Raw genomic sequence first — 23,837 nt, forward strand, 5'->3', positions numbered from 1 at the left:
GCTCATCCTTTCAAACTCCAGAGACTCCTATACTGTACTTTAGTGTCAAATGGGGCACTACAGTGTCTTAAATTTATATATTTTAAAATTATAATCTCATGTTTCAAATAATTAGTATGTAAAGAAATGTGAGTTCAATTGTACGGGGAAACAAATAGCAAACACCATTTTTTTGTATCAAATCAAACTGAATGAAAGATAAGAGGCATAAAGTCATCTAAAATATTTTACTCACTTATTTTTACAGTAGTTCTCAGAAATAAGAATAAATAAAAAGGGCATCTCAATTCAAGTCAATGATGACATGGGTGGACTGGCAGCCATTGAGTGTACCCATGCCAGGAAGTAAAATCAGGAAGGATCCCTTCAATCTGTGCTGTGATTTGTTGAGTCAATTCAACTGACAAAAAACACACTCCATTGCATGAGCCACATCAGTTAGCATCATTTTAATGAACATTCTACATTACCACGGCACTCCAGAATCAGTTGATGGAACATTCCAAAATACCATGGAAATGATTGTATCTTAACACCAGGCAGTCATTGCAAGTGTACCCATGAGTTTACCAGTCAATTGCCAGGGTTAGCGCTTCCAAGTCCATTCTATTCATTATTTTTTCTATGAGTTGTCATGTCATTGTGTCTCCAGGGTTCTGAATCAAATCACACTGTTCTCAGAGGATTAGGAACTGGAATTCCAAATGGCCATGTTACATCACTCTATCAACCAATCAACCACACTCCTCTCACTGCTGCATTCACAACCGTATTCCACCTCACCATCCAGAACAGTTATTACAATCAAACCAGAAGGGATCAATCATTTAACCCTCAGATCTGCTTTGACTGAGGGATCTCTGTTAAACATTGATCTAAAGGCAGACCACCTTCACAATTCCCTAAACTTTAGTCACTGTATCAGAGACACAATATCAGGCCTCTCAATCATACATGGGTTAACACTGGGCCTGCAGCCATTGAGAGTTAGGAATAGGTTAAACGGCATGATCTATATCATGTCAACATATCTCAGCTGAGTGATAACCATATTTTGCTGGTTATATCATATGGAAGCTGCTTGTATTGAAATGTCCAGTTATTTCCCCACAAGAATTCAGGCAGCCACATTGGATTCAACTATTAAAGTTGATGTATTAGATTGATGTCAGATTCAGTTCATTATGATTCATGTGACAGGTATTGTTTTGTTGTCCCAAATTCCGGTTTAGTTCGAAGTTATACTGATTGAGAAGATAGCTCCGTTTTGTTGCTTCGTCATAGTCGTCTGGCTGGTTCTGGCGCCCCCTGCTGTCAAGTCAATTTAGAGAACTGGATGAGGTTCCTGTTGATCTCAGCCACGTTTCTGCACCCTGGGGGAGGAAAGACCAACAAAACATTTGTTGCATTGTTATGAGGTTGATGTAATGATAGCTAAGGCTTTTTAATCTCAGACTGGAAATAATATAATTACAGATGTAGAATCTTAATTTGTTGCTAAAAATGTTCTTGCACAGCAGGAAATGCAAATGTGTAGTGTATTTGAGGTTTAAAAAGTATTCTAAAGATTGTCATTTCCACTTCAAATGTATCAACCCTTACAACAATGTCCATTAATTATAATCCACATAATAATTCACATGTCCTATTGCTGTAGAATTATTTTCCTGTTGTAGCAACCTGGCTCAAATTAATATCCTTCATTTATATGTAAGACGTTTTGTTCCTCACTCACCAGACAGAGCCATTGACAGACGGAACTCATCGTTGAGGATCTGTAGTACCTCCCTCACCCCCTCCTCGCCCTGAGTAAACAAACACAGGCAGCAAGACAGTCGTTACTCTCAGTATCTTAACTTAATAGGTTGATGACACACAACGTTAATAGTTACTTTATAGGCAAGGCCCCACACGGCTGGCCTCCCGATGAACACACACTTGGCTCCCAGAGCTACGGCCTTCAGCACGTCACTACCGGTGCGAATTCCCCCGTCCAGATACACCTCGATACGCCCTTGAACCGTATCCACGATCTCAGATAGGGCATCTATCTGTGTGTTAGAGAGAGCAGAGGGAGGTAGAGAAGAAAAGCCTACTTAGCCATGACATAAAGGACAGTAAATTTAAGGACTCCTACTGTACAGTAGGAGTCCTCAAATGAACAGCCCTTTAATATCACCATTTCATTAACTAAATATTGTTTGGCTTGCTGATTGTAGAGTGAAATAGAAGGGACATGAGGACGAGGTGGTGTAATTTGTCCCCGTTCTTACTGTGGCGGGCCCCCCGTCCAGCTGGCGTCCTCCATGGTTGGACACGATGATGCCCTGGACGCCGTGCTCCACGGCCAGCTCAGCATCTTCCTTGGTCAGGATGCCCTTGATGATGATGGGAAGGCGGGTGAGAGACTGCAGCCAGTATACGTCCTTCCAGCTGATGGAGGGGTCCAGGGTGTTGGAGGGGATACCATACTCTTCAGAACTCGCAGCCTCCTACAGACATAAAATGCAGTACACAAACATACAGTACAGTAACATATACACACAGAAGGACGCCTCAGGGGAAATGCATTCGTTGGATTTATTCAATCATTCAAAAGCAGCTGTCTCTACTATGCGCACTATGGGCTAGTTTCCTGGACACAGATTAAGCCTAGTCCTGGACTAAAAAGGACTAAATGTTCAATAGAGATTCTTCATTGAAAGTACTTCTTAATCCAAAATTATGATGAATCTTTGTCCGAGAAATGGTCCCAATATGATTTTACGGTTAAATCATTACTGTTAAAAATATTTAATCTAGAAAAGCAAAAAATATGTTTATTTTACCATTACCTGGATGACCCCGTCAAAGTTTTTGACCTTGAGGTGGGGCGGGAGCTTGAACTGGTTGCGTATATCGTTGCGCCGCTTCCCAGTGTAGGGCACGTCGACGGTGAGGACCAAGGCTTTGTAGCCCAGGGCCTCCACACGGTGAACGATCGACTCAGACAGCTTCCTGTCCCGGTACACATAGAGCTGGAACCAACGGTAGCCGTTAGGCGCTGCAGCCACGATCTCCTCCACAGAGCAGGTGGAGTAGGTACTGGTGATGTAACAGGTGTTCACTGCCTCCGTACCTGAGGAAAGAGAGCTTTTGAGTTGATCACCCCTAGGATACACTGACAACAAAGCTATTGCTCTGCAGAGCTCAACCTCTACAGCTGTTAAACCCCTCCTAGTCCTCACCCCTGGCAGTGGCCATCTCTCCCTCATGCCAGGCCAGGCAGTGGAAGGCAGTGGGGGCGATGCCCACAGGGAAGCTGATCTCTGTGCCCTGCACCGTGGTCCTGGTGTCACTCACCGACACATCTCGTAGAATCCGTGGTCGCAGACGGATCCTGGGACAGAGACAAATGTATTATTTTGAGTCACATTGTTACCAGATCTTCCTAGCACTCCAGTTTGACATGTGGTGTTGTTGAGTGGTTTTTGTGACATTGAATTGTATGTCTTGTAGTTTACAGGACAGGGAGAAGCACCTACCGTTTGTAGGCCAGCAGATTGTCATCCCTGGTGCAGCACTCGTCTGCTCCGGCTGCGTAGTAGTCCCAGGTTGCCTTGGAGAGGTGCTCTTTGGCATACTCCTCAAAATCTGTGAGACATACCATAGCCATCTCAGCACAGCGGATCCCCTCTCTGTGGGATATATGATCACTGTCAGGGACAGCAGATGTAAAGCAATGTTGTCAATTACACTATCAGGTAAGCCTGTCTTAAAAGCAGAACTGGAGAAATAGTTATGGCATTGGAGATTTAACACAGTAAAATCACTGTACATTGTTGTGCAATTGAAACACATCATAACTGCAAACAGCTTCTGGTGCATATTTCACAAGAATACAGTGTGGAAATGTTTGTGGTGTCACCAGAACCTGGCTTTCAGAGCTTTCGACCCAAATGATTTTGGCTCAACAGCGAGTCTTTTGCGCTGCTGGGATGGTGAATTAAACTAAGCTACACAACATTACACACTGCTGTAAGGGATTTCCTCCTCTTCTGAAGAGGAGAGGCGAAAAGGATCGGAGGACCAATATGCGGCATGGTAAGTGTCCATGGTTCTTTTAATACAAAAATGTACACGAACTGAATACAAACAATGAACGAAACCCAAAACAGTACCGTGTGGTGAAAAACACAGAAACAAACACACAGTCAAACCCAGGCTACCTAAGTATGATTCTCAATCAGAGACAACTAATGACACCTGCCTCTGAATGAGAAACATACTAGGCCGAAACATAGAAATACCCAAATCATAGAAAAACAAACATAGACTGCCCACCCCAACTCACGCCCTGACCATACTAAATAATGACAAAACAAAGGAAATAAAGGTCAGAACGTGACAACTGCATTGGAAATACAGCTGGGCTTGGATCTGTACGCACAGAGATGACCTCAAATAACCTAAAGTTAATTAAGGACACAATACAAAACTAGCCAACTTGCCAACACCCATGTTTATTGTAAATATTCCTAGTGGACTAGTACAATACTAAGCAATTATCACAACAGAGAAAGAAATGTACACAATCAAAATGCCAGAAAACATAACAGTGCAGTCATATTCATCTTTTTCCATTTCTAAAAAATAATTACAGCAGCCTATGAATCTCATTGTCTTCATTTGAGTAGTTTAACTATTATAGACCCCCCCCAGAGGAAGTTGACGCCACTACTTCTTCTTCTTCTATGATATCATGGTGGTCCGCAAACAAACGTTTAAGGTGCATGCCGCCACCTACTTTGCTGGAGTGTGCAATCAATCATGGTTTGCTTAATTCTGTACTACTAAGAAAATAACATTAAATGACCAAATAAATCCCTACTAACTTCTACCATTTCAACAGTAACATATGCTACCCCCAATAACTATTTTGTCATATCCACTATAACCTTCAACCTGGCATTTGTGCTTTCCACAAACCGAGTCATGTTGATAACCTTACCAATGAAAACTATGTTCACTATCAAAGTGTCAAAGTGACACAGCCCATTCATTCCACCAATCTGTTTTACAGACTCTGCATATGATACACCATGGATGATTATATATCTCTGAGCCTCTCTCTGCACCTGGCATCCACCAAATGCTGCACTATGTCGTCGTCCCCCCCACCCACAATTACAACACTTGGCCTTCATATTGCTTCCACATTCACCGTAATCATGTTCCTCTCCACACGTGGCACATCTCTTCTTTCCTTTACACTGAACTGCTACATGACCCATTCTTTGGCATTTAAACACTGCCATGGGGATGGGACAAATTCTCTGACATTGAAACTATCTGTACTTTTCCAGGTAAAACCTTTTCAAACCTCAGCAGCACTGGTAAGCTTTCACTTCGTTGACTTTCTTTTCTACGGATCAACCTTTTGGCCTCTATCACTCTTCCTCCCTTCACATGTTCTTTAATATCATCTATGGACATAGATATTGGGACCCCAGTGATGACTCTCCTCAACCTAGAGTAAGCACAAGGGACATGGCTTTAATCTTCTTCCAAATAAGCTTTTCCATTTGCAGAATCTTCCCTTGCCGAGCCTGGCTACCACAAAATATTAACAATTTTCATTTTCCAATGAACCGGGCTAGTTTGACCTCACCTATCTATTTCTCTACGGCATTGGATAGAATAGGGTGTACGCCAGTATTTCAATGTAATGTCCTGTCCTAGAGAGGAAATGTATGTTTAGGTTTCATCTCCGAAGAATGACGAAGGCTACTTATACATATTCACAAATTAGGTGTTGGAATTTTCATGTGGATTTGATAAACATCAACAAATAGGGCACTGACAGCTGTCAGTGTAGCTAGCTAGCATACTAACCGAATATAGCTGATTATACATATAATTGGTTGTATCGTTATTTCCCATAGGGCGGCGCACAATTGACCTGGCGCCGTCCGGGTTTGGCTGGGGTAGGCCGTTATTGTAAATAAGAATGACATGCCTAGTTAAATAAAGGTTCAATAAAAACATTAATACAAAATAAATGTCTTACTTCCCATTCTCTTTGCTGATGATACCAATTTGATTTTATCACACAAGAATTTTGATTCACTAATTAATGAAGCCAACTCAGGCATGACCAAATTTCTGAATGGTTTCAGATATACAAATGATCTTGAAATGTTTAAAAAAAATCTAACTTTATTGTATTCACTAGTTAGAACAAGAAATATTGTAAAAAAAAAAAAAAAGCCAGAATCCCAATTGGTAGGACTGATATGGATCAAGTCACATCCACTAGATTACTCATATTTCTTATTGATGAACAGTTGTCCTGGAAAGATCATATTCAGTAGGTGTGCAGCGAAGTGATGAAATCTGTTGGTGTCATCAGGAAGATTAGTGGTTTGGTTCATCAGTCTTGCTTCCTTACTCTTTACTATAGCTTCATTTACCCATATCTCATTTACTGTTATATTGTCTGGGCCAGTAAATATTTCTCCTACATACAAAAATTACTCATCATACGAAATACATTTGCAAGACTAGCCACCTCCTCTAATTACCTGGCTCTATCTGCACCTTTGTTTAAGAAACTTGAAATATTGTCTATATACGACATCAATGTACGCCAATTGTGCATTTTCATCTACAAATACTCATGCCTCAAAAACAGTTCACCTAAACCCTTCCATGGATTCTTCCAGGTTTATTTTGAAATCCATCTATATAACGCAAGACGCTGCGATAACCTTCACCTTCCTCTCTGTCGCACCTCACGTAGTCAATTCTCTATCAGATACAGAGGTACCATACTCTGGAATTCTTATCTTCACATTGTCAAAATTCCCTCAATAACGAAGACTGGGGGTCAGCCTGATGAACCAAACTACTCAGTAATCTCCTCCATATAGCCCAACTCTCACACACTCACACACCCCCCCCCCCCCCCCCCACACACACATACACACACACACACATAAAAAAAAACATATGCTGTTTATTATTTTATTGTGATTGCTGATCGGTTTATTTGTACATTTAGGATTGGTGGGTTTTGTTATCTGTTTTATCTTTGAACTTATGTATTGTATATTGTTTTGTGGTTTTGATATAATCCTTTGGGCTTCCAAACCCACCTGCACACCGTTTTTTATTGATTTGTTTTAAACCACTGGTCTATCTTTGTCTTTGCCATCTATTGCTATTTTAAGTTTTGGCATCCTCCATAAATTGCATCCGTGAATCTGTGATTGAAAGAGTTAAAAAGAACAAGATGAAACTCTGGTCATATTGATAACTATTGAAAGATATGTGTTTTTCTACATTATAAAGGACATGGTGCAACCTTTGGTAGGTAGGCTGCAGTAAAGCATTTTATACTTTAGTAAACACTTTTATCCAGAGCAACTTATAATTGTGAGTGCATACATCTTTGTACTGGTCCCTGTGGGAATTGAACCCACACCCCTGGCGTTGCAAGCACCATGCTCTACTAACTGAGCAACACGGGACCAAGAAAGCCCATGCTCAGGGTTCTTACAGGGGAAGTTAAATGATAGACTACAATGACTTTGCTCATGATCATGCACGCCACAAATGACATGTTCAGTAATTACAGTGCTTTCAGAAAGTATTCACACCCCTTGACTTTTTCTACATTTTGTTGTGTTACAACAGCCTGAATTTAAAATAGATTAAATTTAGATTTTTTTGGTCACTGGCTTACACACAATATCCCTCAAAGTGGAATTATGTTTTTCAAAAAGTTTACAAATCAATTAAAAATGAAAATCTGAAATGTATTGAGTCAGTAAGTATTCAAACCTATTGTCATGGGAAATCTAATTAAGTTCAGGAGTAAAAATGTGCTTAACAAGTCACATAATAAGTTGCATGGACTCACTCCGTGTGCAGTAATAGTGTTTAACATGATTTTTGAATGACTACCTCATCTCTGTACCCCACACATACAATTATATGTAAGGTCCCTCAGTCAAGCAGTGAATTTCAAACACATATTCATCCACAACGACCGGAGGGGGTTTCCAATGCCTCGCAAAGAAGGGCATGTATTGGTAGATGGGTAAAAAAAAAGCAGACATTGAATATTCATTTGAGCATGGTGAAGTTATTCATTACACTTTGGATGGAATATCAATAGATCCAGTCGCTACAAAGATACAGGCGTCCTTCCTAACTCAGTTGCTGGAGAGGAAGAAAACCGATCAGGGATTTTACCATGAGGCCAATGTAGACTTTAAAACAGTTACAGAGTTTAGTGGCTGTGATAGGAGAAAACTGAGGATGGATCAACAACATTTGAGTTACTCTACAATACTAATCTAATTGACAGAGTGAAAAGAAGGAAGCCTGTACATAATACAAATATTCCCAAACATGCATCCTGTTTGCAACAAGGCACTAAAGTAATGCTGCAAAAAATGTGGCAAAGCAATTAATTTTTGTCCTGAATACAGTGTTATGTTTGGGGAACACTCCATATTTTCAAGCATAATGGTGGCTTCATCATGTTATGGGTATGCTTGTAATTGTTAAGGACTGGGGAGTTTTTCAGGATAAAAAAGAAACAGAAGGCAGCTAAGCACAGACAAAATCCTAGAGGAAAACCTGATTCAGTCTGCTTTCCACCAGAGACTGGAAGATTAATTCACCTTTCAGCAGGACAATACACTAAAACACTTGGCAAAATCTACACTGCGGTTGCTTACCAAGAAGACAGTGAATGTTCCTGAGTGGCCGAGTTACAGTTTTGACTTAAATCTGATTGAAAATCTATGGCAAAACTTGAAAATGGTTGTCTAGCCATGATCAACAACCAATTTAAAAAATTCTGAAAAGAATAATGGGCAAATATTGTACAATCCAGGTGTGCAAAGCTCTTAGAGACTTACCCAGAAAGGCTCACAGCTGTAATCGCTGCCAAAGGTGATTCTAACATGTTTTGACTCAGTGGTGTGAATACTTATGGAAATGAGATATTTCTGTATTCTATTTTAAATACATTTGCAAAAATGTCTAAAAACATGTTTTCACTTTGTCATTATGGGCTATTGTGTGTTTTAAAAAAATCCATTTTTAATTCAGGCTGTAAGACAACAAATAGAATAAGTCAAGGGGTATGACTACTTTCTGAAGGCACTATATACTGTAAGTGTCACGTTCTGACCGTAGTTCTGTTATTTTATTCTTTATTTTAGTATGGTCAGGACATGAGTTGGGGTGGGCAGTCTGTTTGTTTTTCTATGTTGGTTTTTGTGTTCGGCCTAGTATGGTTCTCAATCAGAGGCAGGTGTCGTTAGTTGTCTCTGCTTGATAATCATACTTAGGTAGCCTGGGTTTCACTTTTGGTTTGTGGGGGTTTGTTTTCCGTGTGAGTGTTTGGTCCACACGGTACTGTTTCGGTTTTGTATATTTCACGTTTATTGTTTTGTATTTCAGTGTTCAGTTCGTTTCATTAAAGATTATATCATGAACACTTACAACGCTGCGCTTTGGTCCGATCCTTACTCATCCTCTGACGAAGAGGAGGAAATCCGTTACAGTAAGTTTCTGGAATTTTCTTTCAAGGGTGCCATTTCACCCTTTACACACTTATCGTTTCTAGCTGTTACACCAATCAAAGCAGGGGAGTGAATAGTGAAGCAAAACTTTAGTGGTCAAAACCTTTCATCTTGGGGTGACGGCGGGATCATTACACCCAATTATACCATTTATAAAATGTTCATATATATATATTTACACTGAACAAAAATATAAATGCAACATTTAAAGTGTTGGTCCCATGTTTCATGAGCTGAAATAAAAGATCCACGAAATGTTCCATGCACATAAAAGCTTTTTCTCAAAAATGTTGTGCACAAATGTGTTTACATCCCTGTTAGTGAGCATTTCTCCTTTGCCAATATAATCCATCCACCTGACAGGTGTGGCATATCAAGAAATTGATTAAACAGCATGATCATTACCTTGTGCTGGGGACAGTGTAAGGCCACACTGAAATGTTCAGTTTTGTCACACACAATGCCACAGATGCCTCAAGTTTTGAGGGTGTGTGCAATTGGCATGCTGACTGCAGGAATGTCCCCCAGAGCTGTTGCCAGAGAATTTAATGTTAGTTTCCCTAACATAAGCGGCCTCCATCGTTGTTTGAGAGAATTTGACCGTATGTACAACCAGGCCTCACATCCACAGACCACTTGTATGGCATCATGTGGGCGAGTGGTTTGCTGATGTCAACGTTGCGAACAGAGTGCCCCATGGTGGAGTTGGGATTATGGTATGGGCAGGCATTAGCTACAGACAACAAACAAGATTGCATTTTATTGATAGCAATTTGAATGCACAGAGATACCGTGACGAGATCCTGAGGCCCATTGTCATTCCATTCACCTCATGTTTCAGCATGATAATGCACAGTCTCATGTCGCAAGGATCTGTACACAATTCCTGGAAGCTGAAAATGTCCCAGTTCTTCCATGGCCTGCTTACAAATGTCACCCACTGAGCATGTTTGGGATGTTCTGGATCAGACTATTCTCAATTTAATCTTGTCTTTACTAATATGTAAAATGAGTTTTGATTTAGAATGGCCCCTCATTAAATGGTCAGGAACAGGGGCAGAGGAAGAATCCATGTCATCTGTATGCACTGGAATAGAGAATGAAGGCAGCACGCTTTCCCACCGTCTGGTTTTCAATGATGCCTGGTAGGCTACTTCGTTTTTATATCAGATCATGTGCTTAATATGAGCAAGCTGACAAATAAATATGAGAACTTATTTAAATCAAAGCATCAACTACTGTGTGAGGAGCATGCTCTGCGCGACAGGTTATATTCCGCCCAAACTGTATACCATGGCCTCTCCAACCCTGTTCCTGCATCTACCCAGTGCTTAATTTGGGAAACCAAGTCAAATCTGTTTTGTTGTGTTAGGCTTGAAAACAACATTCACAATTACCATGTTTAACACTCAGTTTCAACCTGCTGTTGGGCTTCTTTCTTCGAATTGGTCATCACAGTGGGGTGAGTTTTAAAAGTGTGATACTGTTTTGAAGACAAGTGATTGATGTGACTTTTGCTAGCATTTGCATTGACATCAGATTGGTTAGAGGGACAATAGAGTGCTTGAGTACCAGGCCATTAGGAGCTGATGGTAGTTAGCAAGTTGGGTACGTACTACCAATGCATGTCCAGATTCCAAGCAGGAGATTACTGTGACTCAATGGTCACATAGAATTTTACTGCGGTCTCATGACTGTGGTGTTGACTCATGACTGTGGTGTTGCGGTAATACTGTGACTAGAACAGCCCTAGTGCAAAAACACAAGTTTGCACCCACTATTTTAATTTGCTCCATGGCTCAGGCGGCCAAGTGGACACAAGGCTGTTTGACTCATCTCAGTCATGAAGAGGAAGAACTTTGCAGCTGTTTCTGACTAATAAACAATGCCATGCTGGTGGATGGTAACATTAAAATAAAACTCAGTCCTGAAACTAAATGTAGGCTGAAAAGAATTGGGATGTAATAGCATAAGAAAAAACACTGCAATCACATGGATTTGCAGGAAGTGGGCAGGTCAGATTTGTCACTTAAAGTGAAAAAATATCATACTTTGTCTAAAACGATGACTGATTGATTTAAATCGTTGTGCAACAGCATGGGTAAGTTCTGGCCATCCTCTTTCAGTGAGGAAAAAGTGGATTTAGACTGGTCTGGACATTTAACAGGCAGTATACATTTTTTTAAAATAAATGCATTCATCTAGTCATTGCCATTTCATGAAATGTCAATCTGCGAAAAAACTCACATCAATAGAGGTGGTCATGTGAGCAAAAAAGCGGAAATGCAACACACACAGCAACATGTCAAATGACATTATGAAGGGTCTACTAATATCATTCTGATACAACTAATCACTCTAGTCCTCAGTGACATAGACACACACAAATTCATTCGGAATTGTCTGGTTAACAGAGCAATGCAGCTCAGAGTTAGATCTAATTCCAATTTTGTGATTGTGTGCTTTTGTGTGAGTTAAATAAAACTATCATAGAGATTAACACTGGCAGTGAGTGTGACCCCGCTGTGACCTTTGGAGTTATTGTGCTTACAGAGGCTGGAATTGTGCTGATGGCACAGCAAGCCATAGAGAAGGGAGGGTGGTTGCACATTACATACTACAGCACAGATGGGGACATACATACTAGGCCTACACATAAAACACACAGAATGTGGCAAGTCGCAGCATGGTCAGTAACACACAGCACTACAGTATATGTATAGCAGGGTGGTCAGTGACCTAGACCTAGAGTACATTGCACACAATAACTTGAACGACTACTGTAGTCTACATACCAAATTATCACAGGGTTGTTAGTGACTCCTCAACTGACATAGATTTATCTTTGAGTTTGCCTGACAGAGATTTATATTGTGCAATTTTATCTGAGTTTACTGAGTGTGACTGTATCTGACAGTCGCTGAGTTCACCTGCTGACCTGAGTAGCCATCCATGGAGAACCACTCACCGATTACAGCTGGTGCTCATTGTCTCTGAATGAAATGCAATACTCCTGGCAGAGTCATAACCTGGAAGAAAATGAAGATACAAATTATTTTTCCCCAGATTGAAAAGCAAAAAATATATAGTCAACCTTCAATAAAACAATATCAAAAAACACAAATCATAAAAACTCAATGATGCTTTTTGTTGTGCGGTGTGTATGACTGTTGACTGTACATCTCCCATGCTGTGATTGACAACAATGTGATCCATGAACACATGAGGGCAGTGCAATACAGAATAAAGGGATTATAAACAGAGCTGCTCAATCTCTACCTGTATAATATGCCAGGCTATCACACATTCAACGAGAGAACATGACATGTCAAATACCCACTGTTCAGCCATTCAAATGAAAATGGCTGTTGACATAATACTGTATCTCAAGTGGCCTACTGTAAAATGATTTGTGTTGAATTTTGAGGCCTACATTAAAAACCCTTAGATGAGGTGACATCAAAAACCGCTACATTAGTTGTTTAAACAATGATCATACTATTTCCCATCAATTATGTCTTCTATAGAATTTGTAAGATAGACTTGCAGGTAAGGTTCAGATCCGATCAGTTCTAAAGTAATGATTCTCCACAAATATCAGTCAAGTTCGATGAACATGATGTTAAATGAATGTTAACCTGTGTCCTATAGATTGTGAATGATAAATTACCTCCCTCTCTACACCTGTCAATGTTGGTCATTTAGGTGCTCTCAATGGGAGTTCAAAGCACATTGTTATGGTACATTTCTAGAAGAGCAGCTGTGTGTATTATAATAAACATCTATGGAAGATAGCATACATATGACAGAAAATAAAATGACCGTTTGAAAGAAAATTCACGGTTTGGTTTACTGTAGATCACATCACATGTAAATGATTATGACTTCAGATGTTTTGATATTTATCAAAGAAAGCAGCTACATATCAGTTTCCAAAGATACAGGAAGTGATGGTGTTACTGAGCAATGCACATCTTGTACATTTAGTTTACAGTGTCTTCTTCCCTCTCCCTCTCTCCCTCTCTCTACTATGTTGATAGATGTAGTCCTACAGTAGATGATGTAAAAAGGCCCTGGGGAAAACACACAGGAGGAATATGTGAGGTGTCTTACCTTGTCCTTTAACCTGTCCTAGTTTGCTCTCCAAGCCTGTCACCTTTCATATGACACAAGTGTGCAGGGCAGGACAGTGTCAGGGGCAGGGCAACTCTAGCTCCACTCCCCCTCCACTCATTCACACACACTGGCTCAATACTAACATCCCCTGTCAGCAGTATGGGGCCCCTGTTCTCTCTTTGTACATGCCTGATAAAGGGTGGCAGATAGGATAGCATAGCAACCCTTCTCTTCAATTGTATTGATGGGTGTATGGATGGATAGGTGGGTGACTGAGTGAGTGAGTGAGAGTGAGTGGGTGAGTGGCCGACAGTCACATTACTTACGAGATAGTGTGCGTGTACATTCATGTGTATCCTGTCCTCCTGGTTACAGTTGAATGACTACCGCTTTTTGGATTCTTGATTCATTATTGTCTTAATCTTTTCATGTGCACAGTACCCTGTTGACTGTAAATCATTACTGTCAAAGTCCTCTGGAAAGGTCCTACAAAGGAGGCTGTATACCCACACTACACATCTTTTCACTACATAGAAAGGAGGATGGAGTAGAGAGAAAGAGAGCGATAGAGAAACAGAGTGATTGACACAGAGAGAGAGTAAGAAAATAAGAGTGAATTCAATAAATGTCACAGCGTCTGAACTTGCCACGAACGTAACAAAATTCCCTGAAATGTTGTTCAAGCATTCTAAAACAGCAGCGGGAGTAGTGGTGCTAAATTAGATTTTGTCTCTCTATTTCATTACTACCTTGGAATTCGGTTCATTCTTAGTCAATTTTACCGCTGCAGTAACAGAGCCAGCTCTCTTAAAACAGCTCTTTGCTGAGTGTTTTATTTGTTTATATTTGAAGACTGTGAAGGTGCAGGCCAGGGGCTGGGGGTTGAGACTGAGGTTGGGACTCTAAAGCTTTGGCCAAGTCTCACACGTTGGCGTCCCCTCTGAGGGCCATGGGGAGGTGGCTCTGTTACCTGCTCTAAGTGAAGTGTAAATTGTGTTATTCCACAGCTGGCTCTGATGCCTATCACTGCTTCTATCTCGCTCCCAACTCCTCAGACGCTTTAGGAGAGGAGGGGAGAAAACCTCTTCCACATGTTGTCTCTCCCTCAGGCTTTTGCTCGGCTAGCCCAGAACGTGTTTGTTGAATTGTTAAGGTGTTCTCCTGCCCTGGCAAGCATCCTCAACTCTTTCTATACCTCTGTCTAAGTTGCCCTCTTTTTCTCAGTTTGAGAAAAAAATAAATGACTTTGTAGACTTTGTAGGTTTGTAGTCTCAGGTGTTTGGGTCTCATTGTTTCATTCCACCTTGCATTGAGGCCATAAGGCTGGATGTTAATTACAGTTCTTAGATCAGGGAAAAGCAGTATGTGACCAGGGACTAGGGGTCAAATGTGTGGCAGATTTCCCACCCAACAGATTGCGTTGTGAACTGGACATGCAGTTGACTAAATTGTGAGGGTAAAAATTGGGAACGAAAGACGGTCAGATTTTAGGCCAATAAAAGGTCTTAAACGTTTTACTCTGATAAAAAAGAAAATAAATTGGAGACCTGTTCTAAGAAAGCAGCAATCAAAATAAACACATTATACAGAAATCCACAATGCAGTGACAGCAGGTGTAAGCCCCATCTGTTACACAGGCACAGATATACAGTAGTTGTTTCTCTGCTTCTCTACTGTACAGTGAACAGTAGAGTGAAAAAGCCCTAAAGTGAACACATGAGTTGCTGTAAATGTCATGTACTGGATGAATGATGGATGTCTCCAGTGTTTAATGCCTGGGAGAGACAGGGAGCATAACTCACAGTTTAACTGACAATGAGCCGTCACGATTCATCTATACTCTGTATTCTCACTCCTCTCATATACAGTATCTGCATGGGATACTTTCCAGCCAGCACATTTGGTTCCTTGGAAGCTGTAGGAATGTAGGTTTTTGGTTTCCAATTGGTTCCGGGAACGAAGCCATACATTTCCCGACTGGTAAAACTGATAGTTTTAACGTTCTGAGAACAAAAGTGAAAATTTAACATTAATCTATTGCTTGCAGGGAGGTTCTGAGAATGTTTTACTATGGTTCCTGAAAGTTTTCCAGGGAGGTTTTGTTAACACTATTTGGAGTAAAAAAATAAAAAAAACTTTCACTGAATGTTTCAATTTGACTTTTCATAACACTGCTAGCTTATTTTGGGTATACTTTATTGAACTCCAAGGACACATGACAATTCACATGAAATAAGACACATTAAATTAATTTCCTTAGGCATTAATTATGCAAACTAGGGCTGACCCCAATTAGTCGACTGGTCAATTGTTTGGTTGTTAGGCTGTTGTTCGATTGTTTTAGTCGAGCAGTAATACATATATATACAGTATATATTTGCACCCATCTCAGTGAACTAATCCATTGTGGAGGCCTAGACTAAAAGCCAATTTATGCTTCATCCGAAAATGTGGTCGGAGGCTCCATATGGAGGGTGTGATGCGATTGCAGAGCCTCCAGAGGCATGCAGAGGCCAAATCAAGTTCCGTACGGCTTCGCCATGCGCCTCCACATTTTGTAACAATCTGGAGGGCGCTGTATAGCTCCGCATTGACATGATTGGTTGACGGAAGAAAACACAAACTCACTTCTTTGACAACAGCTCAGCACTGCTCCGCGAAGCGCAAGAAGTATGAATGCCCTGACTTCTGCTGAGGCCGTATCACCGTAAATGCTGCACGGCTAATGCAGACGATGCGTCCAGATGCACAGTGCCGTCAGTAGAGGATGCCTGGTCATTCTTTAAAAGTGCCTTCCTCACCATCTTAAATAAGCATTCCCCTTTCAAAAAATGTAGAACCAGGAACAGATATAGCCTTTGGTTCTCTCCAGACCTGACTTTCCCTTGACCAGCACAAAAACATCCTGTGGCGTTCTGCATTAGCATCGAATAGCCCCCATGATATGCAACTTTTCAGGGAAGTTAGGAACCAATATACACAGGCAGTTAGGAAAGCGAAGGCTAGCTTTTTCAAGCAGAAATTTGCATCCTGTATCACAAACTCCAAAAAGTTCTGGGACACTGTAAAGTCCATGGGGAATAAGAGCACCTCCTCCTAGCTGCCCACTGCACTGAGGCTAGGAAAAACTGTCACCACCGATAAATCCACAATAATTAAGAATTTCAATAAGCATTTTTCTACAGCTGGCCATGCTTTCCGGCTGGCCATGCCTACCCCTACCCCGGGCAACAGCCCTGCACTCCCCAGAGCAACTCACCCAAGCCTCCCCCATTTCTCCTTCACCCAAATCCAGAAAGTTGATTCTCCTGAAATAGCTGCAAAAATCTGTACCCCTACAAATCAGCCGGGCTAGACAATCTGGACCCTCTCTTTTTAAAATTAACTGCCAAAATTGTTGCCACCCCTATTACTAGCCTGTTCAACCTCTCTTTCATATCGTCTGAGATTCCTAAAGATTAGAAAGCTGCCGCGGTCATCCCCCTCTTCAAAGGGGGAGACACTCTAGACCCAAACTGCTACAGACCTACAGAACAAGTATTTGATACACTGCCGATTTTGCATGTTTTCCTACTTACAAAGCATGTAATGTCTGTAATTTTTTATCATAGGTACACTTCAACTGTGAGAGACGGAATCTAAAACAAAAATCCAGAAAATCACATTGTATGATTTTTAAGTAATTAATTTGCATTTTACTGCATGACATAAGTATTTGATCACCGACCAACCAGTAAGAATTCCGGCTCTCACAGACCTGTACGTTTTTATTTAAGAAGCCCTCCTGTTCTCCACTCATTACCTGTATTAACTGCACCTGTTTGAACTCGTTACCTGCATAAAAGACACCTGTCCACACACTCAATCAAACAGACTCCAACCTCTCCACAATGGCCAAGAGAAGAGAGCTGTGTAAGGACATCAGGGATAAAATTGTAGACCTGCACAAGGCTGGGATGGGCTACAGGACAATAAGCAAGCAGCTTGGTGAGAAGACAACAACTGTTGGCGCAATTATTAGAAAATGGAAGAAGTTCAAGATGACGGTCAATCACCCTCGGTCTGGGGCTCCGTGCAAGATCTCACCTCGTGGGGCATCAGTGATCATGAGGAAGGTGAGGGATCAGCCCAGAACTACGTGGCAGGACCTGGTCAATGACCTGAAGAGAGCTGGGACCACAGTCTCAAAGAAAACCATTAGTAACATACTACGCCGTCATGGATTAAAATACTGCACGCAAGGTCACCCTGCTCAAGCCAGTGCATGTCCAGGCCCGTCTGAAGTTTGCCAATGACAATCTGGATGATCCAGAGGAGGAATGGGAGAAGGTCATGTGGTCTGATGAGACAAAAATATATTTTTTTGGTCTAAACTCCACTCGCCGTGTTTGGAGGAAGAAGAAGGATGAGTACAACCCCAAGAACACCATCCCAACCGTGAAGCATGGAGGTGGAAACATCATTCTTCGGGGATGCTTTTCTGCAAAGGGGACAGGACGACTGCACCGTATTGAGGGGAGGATGGATGGGGTCATGTATCGCGAGATCTTGGCCAACAACCTCCTTCCCTCAGTAAGAGCATTGAAGATGGGTCTTCCAGCATGACAACGACCCAAAACACACAGCCAGGGCAACTAAGGAGTGTCTCCGTAAGAAGCACCTCAAGGTCCTGGAGTGGCCTAGCCAGTCTCCAGACCTGAACCCAATAGAAAATCTTTGGAGGGAGCTGAAAGTCCATATTGCCCAGCGACAGCCCCGAAACCTGAAGGATCTGGAGGTCTGTATGGAGGAGTGGGCCAAAATCCCTGCTGCAGTGTGTGCAAACCTGGTCAAGAACTACAGGAAACATATGATCTCTGTAATTGCAAACAAAGGTTTCTGTACCAAATATTAAGTTCTTCTTTTCTGATGTATCAAATGCTTATGTCATGCAATAAAATGCAAATTAATTACTTAAAAATCATACAATGTGATTTTCTGGATTTTTTAAAATTTTTTTTTTTAGATTCTGTCTCTCACAGTTGAAGTGTACCAATGATAAAAATTACAGACCTCTACATGCTTTGTAAGTAGGAAACACTGCCGATTTTTCAGGTTATCAAATACTTGTTTTCCCTACTGTATATCTATTCTACCCTGCCTTTCTAAGGTCTTCGAAAGCCAAGTTAACAAACAGATTTACCGACCATTTCGAATCCCACCGTACCTTCTCCACTATGCAATCTGGCTTCCGAGCTGGTCATGGGTGCACCTCAGCCACGCTCAAGGTCCTAAACGATATCATAACCGCCATCGATAAGAGACATTACTGTGCAGCCGTATTCATCGACCTGGCCAAGGCTTTCGACTCTGTCAATCACCACATTCTTATTGGCAGACTCAACAGCCGTGGTTTCTCAAATGACTGCCTCACCTGGTTCACCAACTACTTCTCTGATAACGTTCCGTGTGTCAAATCAGAGGGCCTGTTGTCCGGACCTCTGGCAGTCTCAATGGGGGTGCCACAAGGTTCAATTCTCAGGCCGACTCTCTTCTCTGTATACATCAATGATGTCGCTCTTGCTGCTGGTGATTCTCTGATCCACCTCTATGCAGACGACACCATTCTGTATACCTCTGGCCCCTTCTTTGGACACTGTTAACTAACCTCCAGACGAGCTTCAATGCCATACAACTCTCCTTCCGGGCCCCTTCCAGGCTTCTGGGCCTCCAACTGCCCTTACATGCAAGTAGAGATAAATGCATGCTCTTCAACCGATCACTGCCCTCACCTGTCCGCCCATCCAGCATCACTACTCTGGACGGTTCTGACTTAGAATATGTGGACAACTACATATACCTGGTTAAACTGTAAACTCTCCTTCCAGACTCACATTAAGCATCTCCAAGCTAAAATTAAATCTAGAAACGACTTCCTATTCCGCAACAAAGCATCCTTCACTCATGCTGCCAAACACACCCTCATAAAACTGACTATCCTGCCGATCCTCTACTTCGGCGATGTCATTTACAAAATAGTCTCCAACACTCTACTCAGCAAATTGGATGCAGTCTATCACAGTGCCATCCGTTTTGTCACCAAAGCCCCATATACTACTCACCACTGTGACCTGTATGCTCTCATTGGCTGGCCTTCGCTTCATGCTCGTCGCCAAACCCACTGGCTCCAGGTCATCTACAAGTCTCTGCTAGGTAAAGCCCCGCCTTATCTCAGCTCACTGGTCACCATAGCAGCACCCACCCGTAGCACGCGCTCCAGCAGGTATATCTCACTGTTCACCCCCAAAGCCAGTTCCTCTTTTGGCTGCCTTTCCTTCCAGTTCTCTGCTGCCAATGACTGGAACGAACTGCAAAAATCACTGAAGCTGGAGACTCATATCTCCCTCACTAGCTTTAAGCACCAGCTGTCAGAGCAGCTCACAGATCACTGCACCTGTACATAGCCCATCTGTAAACAGCCCATCCAACTACCTCATCCCCATACTGTATTTATATATTTATCTTTCTCCTTGGAACCCCAGTATCTCTACTTGCACATTCATCTTCTGCACATCTACCATTCCAGTGTTTAATTTCTAAATTGTAATTACTTCGCCACCATGGCCTATTTATTGCCTTACCTCCCTTATCTTACCTCATTTGCACTCACTATGTATAGATTTTTCTTTTTTTCTGCTGTATTATTGACTGTATGTTTGTTTATTCCATGTGTAACTCTGTCTTGTTGCATGTGTCGAACTGCTGTGCTTTATCTTAGCCAGGTCGCAGTTGTAAAGGAGAACTTGTTCTCAACTAGCCTACCTTGCATTTGCATTTGATTGTTAGTGTATATCAATTCCCCTTTACATATATCACCAGTAGTACATTTACTGTTAATTCCTATCATTTCTCATCTACAAAGTTTGTTACTTCTCAAAGTAGTGTTTTTTTCAACTCAAACAGCAAGCAAACAAAGTCTGTTTTTACATCCATTGATAATTGCAATAGTTCCTCAATATATTTGAAAAATCTTTCCAACTCTCTCCCTTTCGATAACCACTCAGCGTGAAAGGGAAAAATGTCATGCTCTGATCCAGTGGAAACATCATAAAACAGGCCTACCTGATTACTTCTTATCAGTGCCTGACTTGGACTGAAATAGGTTCCGATACTCATTTTGGGTGCTGGTACTGTTTATGTTTAGGTGCAGGAGCTCCACAATACTTTTGAGATAATATTCTATAAGAGGAACAGGAGCTCAAGCAGTAACAAATTTGAGGTGCTGGTACTCAGCTCTGGTGAGCTCCTGCCCAAGTCGAGCATGGCTTCTTATCCCTTGCGCAAATAGCCTACAGCTGTGTCTGTCCCGAGCTCACTGGCACAGGAAACCCTGAGGGCCCAGCATATTTTACACAATGTTGTTAGTTCGCTAGGGCAATTCTGGTCGGACCCAAGTTAACAATTGATACAATGTTTCAAGTTTGTTGCAGACAGGCCATAAGTAGACAATGTGATTTATAGGATATTTATTTTTATCAGGATATTTTCTACCTGCAAATCAAATAAAATCAAATGTATTTATATAGCCCTTCGTACATGAACTGATATCTCAAAGTGCTGTACAGAAACCCAGCCTAAAACCCCAAACAGCATGGTGGCTAGGAAAAACTCCCTAGAAAGGCCAAAACCTAGGAAGAAACCTAGAGAGGAACCAGGCTATGTGGGGTGGCCAGTCCTCTTCTGGCTGTGCCGGGTGGAGATTATAACAGAACATGGCCAAGATGTTCAAATGTTCATAAATGACCAGCATGGTCAAATAATAATAATCACAGGCAGAACAGTTGAAACTGGAGCAGCAGCACGGCCAGGTGGACTGGGGACAGCAAGAAGTCATCATGTCAGGTAGTCCTGAGGCATGGTCCTAGGGCTCAGGTCCTCCGGGAGAGAGAAAGAGAGAAAGAGAGAGAGAATTAGAGAGAGCATACTTAAATTCACACAGGACACCGGATAGGACAGGAGAAGTACTCCAGATATAACAAACTGACCCTAGCCCCCCGACACATAAACTACTGCAGCATAAATACTGGAGGCTGAGACAGGAGGGGTCAGGAGACACTGTGGCCCCATCCGATGACACCCCCGGACACGGCCAAACAGGAAGGATATAACCCCACCCACTTTGCCAAAGCACAGCCCCCACACCACCAGAGGGATATCTTCTACTACCAACTTACCATCCTGAGACAAGGCCGAGTATAGCCCACAAAGATCTCCGCCACGGCACAACCCAAGGGGGGGTGCCAACCCAGACAGGAAGATCACATCAGTGACTCAACCCATTCAAGTGACGCACCCCTCCTAGGGACGGTATGAAAGAGCCCTAGTAAGCCAGTGACTTAGCCCCTGTAATAGGGTTAGAGGCAGAGAATCCCAGTGGAAAGAGGGAAACCGGCCAGGCAGAGACAGCAAGGGCGGTTCGTTGCTCCAGAGCCTTTCCGTTCACCTTCACACTCCTGCAGGCTGCAATGTTTTTATTTGTTGGCTTTATGTAGGCTATTTTTACATAGTCGGCAATGGCAATAAGTTACTTTTTAGGTTTGTATCATTTTCATTTAGATTTTTATAGAATTTTGATTAACCACATGACAGGAGAGTAATGGCAGAATCTGCGAAAGCCAGCAAGAGCGGGAGGAGAACAGTTCGGTCAGGTGAAGTTTTTTCTTCTTCTGGTTATCTTGATCTCTGGCGCCCTCTTGAGGCATTTCTTATTCATCAAACCGTAAACTTTAAGCATCGGACAAGGTCAATGCATATTGTTGATTTTATTAAAACACATAGGGTGTGTCTATATATGGAAAAATACACATTTAAAAAATTTGACCAATTGATTGGTTGAAAGAACAGACAACTTTCTGTTGACCAATATATTTTTTTAGTTGAGGACAGCCCTAACGCAAACACATTTTTTTTTTTATTGTGACTCGATATCAGTGAGAGTCAAACAAATAATATTCTGTTCTCTATCCATGTAATGAGTCCACTGTGCCACCAAGATGAATATTTATTTTTGCCAGCAGCATACCACCCTGCATACCACTGCTGGCTTGCTTCTGAAGCTAAGCAGGGTTGGTCCTGGTCAGTCCCTGGATGGGAGAACAGATGCTGCTGGAAGTGGTGTTGGAGGGCCAGTAGGAGGCACTCTTTCCTCTGGTCTAAAAAATATCCCAATCCCCAGGGCAGTGATTGGGGACACTGCCCTGTGTAGAGTGCTGTCTTTCGGATGGGACCTTAAATGGGTGTCCTGACTCTCTGAGGTCATTAAAGATCCCATGGCACTTATCTTAAGAGTAGGGGTGTTAACCGTGGTGTCCTGGCTAAATTCCCAATCTGGCCATCAAACCATCACGGTCACATAATAATCCCCAGTTTACAATTGGTTCATTCATCCCCCTCCTCTCCCCTGTAACTATTCCCCAGGTCGTTGCTGCAACTGAGAATGTGTTCTCAGTCAACTTACCTGGTAAAATAACAGATAAATTAAAAAAATAGCATGCCATGTTTTGTTACACATACAAAGCACTTCATTTTAGTCTATTCAAACAGACCCCATTTCAAATTAAACAAGCACTCATTAAGATCAGGTGTGGCCAATTACTGGGCGCAGCCAATACACCTGATCACACTTAACAAGATAGAGAATAGCACGATTTTTGTTGATGCTGAGAATGGAATGTACAGTACCAGTCAAAAGTTTGGACACACCTACTCATTCAAGGGGTTTTCTTTATTTTTACTATTTTCTACATTGTAGAATAATAGTGAAGTCATCAAAATGATGAAATAACACATATGGAATCAAGTAGTAACCCAAAAAGTGTTAAACAAATCAAAATATATTTTACATTTGAGATCATTCAAAGTAGCCACCCTTTGCCTTGATGACAACTTTGCTGGAATGAGTAGGTGTGTCAAAACTTTTGCCTGGTACTGTATATGTTTTTAAATAACATTCTTAGAACGCTCTCTGAATGTTACTAAAGTTTTCTTGTGGTTTTCATGGAAAGTTGTCTTAACGTTCTTGGGAAAATTTGAGAACATGACTTTAAATAGAACCATGAGGAAACCTGTAGGAAACATGATGCTGAAGTACTGATAATCCCA

At 41.7% G+C, this 23,837-nt stretch overlaps 1 protein-coding gene and 1 non-coding gene across 6 annotated transcripts; both read right to left on the minus strand.

Annotated features, from left to right (window-relative positions):
- Window positions 1-218: 218 nt before the first annotated feature.
- Window positions 219-13,820, minus strand: LOC110520413 (hydroxyacid oxidase 2-like). 5 transcript variants are annotated; one of them, XM_021597722.2, is made up of 9 exons: window positions 13,695-13,820; window positions 12,550-12,610; window positions 3,525-3,677; window positions 3,228-3,379; window positions 2,829-3,118; window positions 2,274-2,492; window positions 1,893-2,051; window positions 1,736-1,805; window positions 219-1,373 (listed from the first exon to the last, which is right to left on the minus strand). In XM_021597722.2, the coding sequence occupies exons 2-9, from the start codon at window positions 12,567-12,569 to the stop codon at window positions 1,315-1,317; spliced, it is 1,122 nt and encodes a 373-aa protein (XP_021453397.1). In that variant the 5' UTR covers window positions 12,570-12,610; window positions 13,695-13,820; the 3' UTR covers window positions 219-1,314. The 5 variants fall into 5 exon arrangements, with proteins under 5 accessions (XP_021453397.1, XP_021453396.1, XP_021453395.1 ...); XM_021597721.2 differs by having other exon boundaries at window positions 2,835-3,118; window positions 3,525-3,695; XM_021597720.2 differs by having other exon boundaries at window positions 3,525-3,695.
- Window positions 7,439-7,513, minus strand: trnaa-ugc. The gene has a single exon. It is a non-coding gene; the product is annotated as a tRNA-Ala (tRNA).
- Window positions 13,821-23,837: the final 10,017 nt, after the last annotated feature.

The sequence above is a fragment of the Oncorhynchus mykiss genome, chromosome 3, assembly GCF_013265735.2.
Source record: "Oncorhynchus mykiss isolate Arlee chromosome 3, USDA_OmykA_1.1, whole genome shotgun sequence".
Lineage (NCBI taxonomy): Eukaryota > Metazoa > Chordata > Actinopteri > Salmoniformes > Salmonidae > Oncorhynchus > Oncorhynchus mykiss.

What these genes read in the sequence shown, in the direction of transcription:
- LOC110520413 (XM_021597720.2), bottom strand. Translation starts at nt 12,569, where the DNA reads ATGAGCACCAGCTGTAATCG. An exon ending in AGAGATGGCCACTGCCAGGG is followed by an intron (nt 3,119 to 3,227) that starts GTGAGGACTAGG and finishes CTCTTTCCTCAG; the next exon opens with GTACGGAGGCAGTGAACACC. An exon ending in TGGACGGGGGGCCCGCCACA is followed by an intron (nt 2,052 to 2,273) that starts GTAAGAACGGGG and finishes TCTAACACACAG; the next exon opens with ATAGATGCCCTATCTGAGAT.